Raw genomic sequence first — 8317 nt, 5'->3', positions numbered from 1 at the left:
TGGTATTTTGCCAACTACTGCCACAACTGGTATGCACATAAATGAGCTGTAAAGCTTACTACTATTTTTCATGGTCATTTTTCAGTTTTAAATTTAACTCTAGCTCCATCATTGAGATAAAAAAAATGAGATGTTTTGTTTATCTGATGATACAGTACAGGCTTTTCCAGGGCCATTTTATTCCCTGTAGCAGAACAGTTTATCAGCACTTGTGGTTGTTTTTTGGGTGTTCACTTGTGGTTGAATGTATTTTCAGTAGCACTCTGCATTTGCAGCTACCTAATAGAAAACTTTTGATAAACACATTGTTTAACATTGTGGTAGTATGTTTTTATTATTGTGGTGTTTCTGACACTGGAGTTGCCACTGGGCCACAGAAACTAGAATGTCCTTCTGAGAATGTTGGATTCATTTTGAATAGTTAGAAATATTCAAGCTTTGTGGATAGTAATGAAACTTCTGTACTTCTTTACTACAAGATGGACATTTGGACTAAATTAACATACCATGCAAAAGGCACTTGGAGAAAATAAATTAGGGTTGTGTTAATGTGTGAACTAAAGTCCAACTAAACTTACAAACAAATTGTGCACTAAGACAGAGCAGCAAAGAAATGTCTGTTAATGAAAATGTTGGCTCCTCCAACTTGGACATTCCACACCGTATGAGACACTGACCAATCAATTGACTTATTATCAAGCCTGAATGAAATGTATATATAGGGAGGGAACTGTGGTCGGGAGAAGGACCAACCTTTTTTCCTGCTGTGTTAGTTGTTAAAAACTTAGAATGGAGTGAATTTTTTTAACCTTTGTTTCTAGCAATAGGAGGCAGAAACAGTTTGTGTGTATTTTTATCATTTTCATATATAAATAGAATGATATATAATATTTGCTCACAGTATCGTTTGCTACAGGTGTTATGCTTTCTGTACTACATATTTCAGTTTGTGAGGTCATGTGTACTTCAAATGGGATTTCAGTCAAAACAGGCTTTATTGCTGTATTTTTTTCAAATGATAGATGCACCTTCACATTTTGTCCTCCTGACCACAGTGACCAAAAAAGAAATTAGGGGAAAGCCAAAAATGTACAGTTGTCACAAAGAGGAGTGAAGCAGTTATTGACCTGGGAGTTCCCCTCACTTTAGGGAGGTTTCCACTCCCTTCCTATTTTGTCAAGAGGTTTGCCTTTCGACATTGGTGATCTCAATACAAGTAGCTGACATAGATTTTGATCCACCTAACTTATGGTTTTCTGTGATGAGTCAAGAATTACTTCCAGATGTATAGCTGAAAAAGCATTCCATCGAATAAGGGTGTTTTGCTGTACATTACATTTACAGATTTATCCGTGTTTTAAAATGGTTTTACCATAAGCACTTCAAATTTTAGTACTTTTGTGTACTACATGACATTCTAACAAGCTCCTTCTTTGTTTTCAGGCAGATACGGGAAGTTGGTGGGATTGAGGGCAGTGCTGTCCCCTGTGCAAGATTACTAATGAAGGTTCTCACAGGATGCAATGCTGTAAGTACATGACAATTTATTAATTAGGTTTTGAAGTTTGTAAAAACTCACACAACTTATATCTTATGATATAGTGTAATTTCCCAAGACATCTGTATTGTTGGTTATGCCTAACCATTTTACCACAATATCATTATTGGAGCATAATTATAATATAGTGTTTTCCTTCTTCACCATATTAGCCATACCTTTGCTACCTTCTTTAGCCATAACATAGTTCTGTTTTTTTTTGTTTTTTTTTTTAGTCTAAAGCTCTGGTTGCCAACAACATGGAGAGTCTAATTGAAAGCCATACAGAGGTGAGTAATCAAAGTTCTGTTTTTAATGTGTTTTGAATAAAGCACAGGAAGCAACCCTTATATCGGTGTTTCCTCTAAAGATAACATGTTGGTAACTACTTCTCTATTATACAATTAGATGCAGGAAGAGACAAACAACATAAGAATTTTGTGTAGAATTAGATACATTACAAAATTAAACCTTTGAAGAATCTGTTAAAAGTGCATTTTTGCAGTAAAATGTTTGCCGTTTCTTTTTTTATAAAATTATAAAGGTTCACACTTAGCCCATTTTATGCAGAATTGCTCAGTTGCAAAATATATAGCCATTCATGGTAATTGAAGGCCATCAATATAAATATTTAATTATTTTTGCTTAACAGGCAGATGCAAAGAAGTACCAGCTGCTAGCAGACATTGTCAATGATGAGGGCATGGGTCATGTAATTGGTGAGTAGAAAAAAAAACATTTATTGTAGAATTCAGTAATTGTTTTAGAAAAAAAACTATATAATATAATTCAACACTTCAAGGTGTTTGTAGCAGTTAAAATTTATAGTGTTCATAACATAAATGTTATTTAATGCATTTTTCCTGCTTGTTTATAAAAAAGATAAAAACGACAATAAATTAAAATGTTACAAAATACATATCCTTAGTGGAAAAAGATAATAATTTCATATGCAATGGAAATGTTCTTTAGCAAACAGTGTTTAAGTAGGTGCTTTCCTGACCATGTGGCTTCTAACCACTTTTACCTTCACCCACAATGTTTAACCTATTTGGGGACTAATTCTCATGTAAGAAAATGACTGCTACATACAATTTGCTTTTATACTCAGTTTTCATTTTTTTAATCTGTTAAGAGAGCAATAAGAAGAGAAGAGCAGTAATCTCCTGGCCCTTTACTTTGAAACGAAGTTCAACAACATCAGAACCTTCAAGTACTCCAGAGTTAAAGGCAACTTTATTTGGGCAACCACTGTCCATCGTGTGTGAGGAGGACAACCTCCCTAAGGCAGTACTTGTAAGTAAACCAATAATGCAATCAATTTTTATTTCTTTTTTTGTAGACTTCCACATATTAATAAAAAGTACAAATTGCAATCTTTACAGGACATTTTAACTGTACTGCGTATTCAGGGTCCGTTGACTGAATGGATTTTCCGTAAAGCTGCCAATGAAAAGTCTCGCAAGGAGTTAAAAGAAAACCTCAACCTTGGAAGAGACTTTGACTTGAAAAACAAATCTGTGCACTTACTGGCAGTTGTGTTTAAGGTAATGTATGAATAAAACTAGAGCTTAAAGTGCATGGTACTGGCAATGGCACAGCTTTTGTACACAAAGCTTTATCTTTGATTAGCGAAAGTGAAACTGGATGTTGTATGTTAAAGGGGATTTTAATGTCCCTTTAAAACCCCCTATATACAATCTCTAGAAGCTACACCCTGACTTCTATCCTTTTTTGTTAACAATATTGTTGGGTGAACTAGCTTTCAGCTAGATACAGATGTGGTGCTGTATTGACATCACTGTATGAACGATGATACTCCAGTTCTAGATTTCAAAAGCAAGTGATTATGTAGGGGAAATATATATTTCTAAGTCCCAAAAGTATCTGGCAACTAATTTGGGAATCTAAATATTACTTCGTAGAGCTTTAGTTCTCATATTGGGAATATGATTTAAACTAAAGCCAAGTTTGCCACCTACCACTATAGATCAATTTAGTAAATATGACTTTACAAGTATGACTTATCTAAATAGAATATGTTCCTACTAACAGGACTTCCTACGTGGCATTCCTAACCAGCTTCTATCTTCAGAACTTTACAATGAATGGATGCATGCTTTGGATCAGCCAACCTTGGAAGGAAAAATTAAGCAGATGCAATGGTAAGAATGCATTATTTATAAATGATCTAATATACATTATATTCAATTGTTTTTAAATTGAACATAGCCAAGCCAATTTGTATGGTTACCGGTATTATAAATGTAGAGAATTTTCAATGTAGGGTTTGCAAAAAGGTGCATTTTTAATTTCTATGTAAATTTTAAATTTTGTAATACCTTTAAATTACAATATGTTCAGGGCCTATAATTTTGATGGTGGTGAAAAAAAAAGGTTTATTACCAGACAATTGTAGATGGATTGAGCTATGCTTCTTTTCTTAGAGTAATTGACAATCATTCATGTTGGAACAATTCCTATTGTTTCCCCTTGATAAGTCAGCACCAGCAGTAATTTGTAGTTGGTCTGCTCATAGTAAATATGGCCAGCCACTCACTTATGTGGGTACTGACGTAAAGAAACCATGCTACTCACCTCTAGTACTGCTCTTCTAGTTTGCAGTACTATCTTATCTAAATTATCTTCCCATGTATGTTTTTTACATACTTAGCAGTAAAATCTCCTCATTGGCAAAGGTTATATTAACGGAAACAATTGGCTTTATATTTTTTTTTTTTTTAAGGTTTATGTTTTGGAAAACTCTCCATCCCTTTGTGGTTCAGTAGAACAAAAATGCAAATGTTTTTCCCTTCTTTAATGAGAAAGCTTAAACTTTCAGTCTGTAGGGTATTTCTGAATGGGAATTTTTTCATTTTTTTTTTTATAAAGTCTAGTTCCTCTTTCATATATAAGTCTCTGTTTCTGTGACTGTGGTAGTTTTCATAATGGTTTCAACTGCAATTGCAAAATTCTCATCCTTTTCTGTGTTTTCCATCCAGTGTTGCAGATAAACTGCCAAAGCCAAACCTCATCCTATTACAACATTTGATGTGTGTTCTTCATCACATTAGCAATGCTTCAGATACTAACAAGATGGATTCAAGAAACCTGGCTGTTTGCATTGCCCCAAACATGCTTGTAACACAAGCTGATATGGAACTTCCTCTAGAAATGCAGAAAGAGCTTAATGAAAAGGTAAACCTTTTTGATGTGTTTTAACGTGAACAGAAACAGAATCATGATGGTAGTGTAGGTCTTGTGTTTTGAGGGTAGCCTTATATTTTTACAGTTCTGTTTCTGAACAGATGAGGCTAAACATTAAAAAACTCATTCGGAAAATACATTTTTACATCAATGTTGTTTTCAACTATTTTATTGTATGTAACAAAAGCGGTGTAAAGCAAATAAATGACAGTGAATTTAAATTAGGCATGAGACTGTAAAATCTAAGAAGTTCAAGCACTGTTCTATTGCCCTTGGTACTCTTCTTCTATTTTTATTTTGCCAGTGTTTAATTTCTGTTTCCAACAGATCTACTTTTGCTCTATTTAATTTGCAGTCTTAATAAACATGAATGACACCAACACATTTTTACTCCTATGTAACTTTATTTTAACAGGTTACAGCACTGGTTGAGTTTTTCATAGATAATTGCTTGGAACTGTTTGGGGACCATATTTTACAATTACTCTGTGAATCTGAAGACAATTCTTTGGAAAATATTGACACTACAGGTAAGATAGCCATAAAAACTGAAGCTTCCTTTATTTCATTTATCTTTCTTTGTATCTATAAATACCCTTATCAAGTAATAAGAGGTATATGATTTGACCAAGCAAAAGGATGGCCTATTTATACTGTAATTGACATGTTTAATGAATACATCTTTTCTGGCTGGATTTTAGTAATTCACAAGTTTTCAGTAAATGGATGCATTGGCATTCCTGCTGAATATCTACGGGTGTTTCTTACAAATATACTCCAATTGCCTGCAAGGTAAATACACACATGGTTGAGTTTATTCAGTTAAGAGTAACATGTTAGTGCTGGCAATATCTAATATATTTTTTTTTTATCACAAATCATTTTTTCTGTATTTATGTACCAGTTACACCTGGTGAAGGTATAGAAGGTATAGTTTATTCACATAGGGCTCATTCACATTGGTCTGTTGTTTTAATGTCTGTGTTTCCACACAGAAACATTTGTTAACACAATAGATGCCTGGCACACTTTGTAGCTAGTTATTGTCAATGGCATCCAAAACACATTTTACCAATGCACTACGCTGCATCACCAGTCAGCTACTACGTTTGAGCTCAATGAGCTGCATTTGGCAGCAAACACAAACGAGTATGCCAAAGAGCTGTGTTTTTCAGAATCCAGTACACAGTCTTGCTGTGAGCCATGCATGAAGTTCAATGCACAGTCCAAATAATAATGTTACTGTAATTAAGCAAATAATGTGCAAATTTACCAATGGAAAATAAAAAATGCTAATGGTAATGATGTGTCAGTATTGTGTGTTTTTAATTCCAAAAACTGACTTAGATTATGTTTCTTCTTAGAACTTTCACCTCATCAGAATGACTCTGCCTATGACAGCACTGATCCAGATCACGACTGCAATGCCAGTTCACAAGCAAGACACCACAATGAGCAGCAGGGCCAAAATGGAGCTGTTGGTGATGACACAGAAGACCAAGTCATAAATCTCCTGGATTCTACTTTAGACCGGTTTAAATGTGAAGCCACCAGCATGGACAGAAGATGTTCAGAGCCATACATTTTTCCCTCCAAGGATAACCTACCACAAGCAGGGAAAAAATTGACAAGAAGCCACGATGATGTTACAGTTAGAAAACAAAGATTTAGTGATGTAGAACTATCCACTCACACTCCTGAGAAATATTGTGATAGAGCTTTATATAGAAAGAATATGCCTAAAGTTCTCAAAATTAATACCAGCTATACTTCAAATAGAGCTGACTACCTTTTATCCACTGCATCTTCCAGCTGTTCTATTGACAGTTCTTATTCAGACTGCTCTGTCTTTACCAGTTCTCCACTTGTATCTCCTCTAAGCCCAAAGAAAAATGACTTTGTGAGGCACAAATCATTCTCTATGAAAAATAAAGATTTGAGTGACACTGTTAAAACTGGTAAAGAAATAAAAAAGCATTCAAATTCTTTTTGTTATGTAAACAACAAAAAACTGGTAACCAAGACACAGAGCTGGGGACCTGATGGTAACAATGGAAAGACACCACAAAATGAGTTAACCAGGAACATCCACAAAAAAATTCAGCGAGAGTGTGAAGGTACAAAGGACACAGATTTCCAACAGCCACAAGTTGTAAGATTAAGAACTCCGTCTACACGAAGAATATCCGTTGATGAAGTTTTCCGAATGGTAGACCAAAGAAATCCTGGCAAGCCCCCATCCTATGAAGAGGCTATCTGTAAAAATCAATCCTCCTATAAAAGCATGACTGTTCACACAATGAGAACCAATGTATCAAACAATACCTGTTCTACATTTCAGTTAGCCAATGACTCTTCTTCTCAGTCTTCTAGTGCTCCTCATGAGCTCAGCTCATTTATTGACGTGCAAATGCCAAACTGCCAGTCTAAAAAAACAAAGTCAGACCTTGTCAGGACAAAGTCAGAGTCCTGTAACAGAAACAGACATGAATGTTTAAGTAGACGATGTAGTCAACCTGTTTTTGAGATCTATGATCAGTTACAGTATGCTAAAGAGTCCTATGTTTAACAGGTCATTCCAAATATAATAGATAAAGTAAAATGTAAATAAATCACACACTTCTATCTACTTTTATTAGAGGGATTGCAAGGGTAACAGTTGGACTTTTCTTACCCTAACTATTATCCCTGATGATCCTGGAAGGTATTCCACATAAGCTGTACTATAATGTCTCTTCTACATTTTGCATCTATCCAGAGGCTTCCTCATTACCCCAGTTATCTTCTACAATGGGAACCCCCATGGGGTCATCCATTTATTATGCCAAGATTTGGACATGTAAATATACAGTTTGTAAAATAATACGTGCAAATACTGTAAAAAAAAAATTAAGTTTTTAAACGTTTTTTTGTGAGATGGGTGATCTTTCAATAGTAACTTTTAGAAAAGTTATCTTTTTTTTCCCTCATATATTTGATGGCATGTAGTAGCCAGTTTTATGGGAACAAATGTTTTCCAAGGTGATGCTCCTCTTTTGATAGCTTTAGCACTGAAATGCCAATACTAAATGTCTTCATTGTATGCCACTGTATATAACTGTAGTAGTGTCAATGTTGTGTTATTCTTAATATTGTCATATTTATGTTAAAATGACTATCCATTTGTAATGTTCCACTTTGTAGTCCATTCACTGATCTAAGATAGGCTGTAATGTGAAGCTTATTAGTTTTTTTTTTACTACAAAACACATTGGTTAAATCTACACTACAGTAAAGCACTTTCTTAATTGTCTAGTTTTTCTATTTTTTATTAAATTTAAAAAAAAAATCATAATAAACTTTTCTAACTATGGCAATACAATGTGCTTTGTCTTTGCATTTGAACATAATACAGGTCCTTCACTGGTTAGCTGAACCAGTGCATGTATTTGTTTTACTTAATACTCATTGGTGTGGTTGATTCAGATTATGGTATAAACTTGATTTTTTGCAGACACCCTGTAGCAATGACAGGTCCAGGAACCTGTCATCACTGCATCCTCAAAAGGAGCTATCTTCGCCTTCAGCTCCACA

At 34.5% G+C, this 8317-nt stretch overlaps 1 protein-coding gene across 1 annotated transcript in view; it reads left to right on the top strand.

The window, feature by feature from the left end:
• The window catches only part of TAGAP (T cell activation RhoGTPase activating protein), a 181082-nt gene extending 172977 nt beyond the window's left edge, over positions 1 to 8105 (top strand). The window contains exons 5-13 of the mRNA XM_072409007.1: positions 1444 to 1528; positions 1774 to 1827; positions 2190 to 2256; positions 2673 to 2833; positions 2923 to 3084; positions 3593 to 3702; positions 4540 to 4735; positions 5160 to 5274; positions 6109 to 8105. Coding sequence (XP_072265108.1) covers positions 1444 to 1528; positions 1774 to 1827; positions 2190 to 2256; positions 2673 to 2833; positions 2923 to 3084; positions 3593 to 3702; positions 4540 to 4735; positions 5160 to 5274; positions 6109 to 7313 — 2155 coding nt within the window. The 3' untranslated portion in view covers positions 7314 to 8105. The remainder of the gene's footprint in view (positions 1 to 1443; positions 1529 to 1773; positions 1828 to 2189; positions 2257 to 2672; positions 2834 to 2922; positions 3085 to 3592; positions 3703 to 4539; positions 4736 to 5159; positions 5275 to 6108) is intronic.
• The last annotated feature ends 212 nt before the right edge of the window (positions 8106 to 8317 follow it).

This window comes from Pyxicephalus adspersus, chromosome 4 (genome assembly GCF_032062135.1).
Source record: "Pyxicephalus adspersus chromosome 4, UCB_Pads_2.0, whole genome shotgun sequence".
NCBI classification, from domain to species: domain Eukaryota; kingdom Metazoa; phylum Chordata; class Amphibia; order Anura; family Pyxicephalidae; genus Pyxicephalus; species Pyxicephalus adspersus.
Note: the sequence above shows the minus strand (reverse complement) of the source record. Positions and strands in the feature narration are given on the sequence as shown.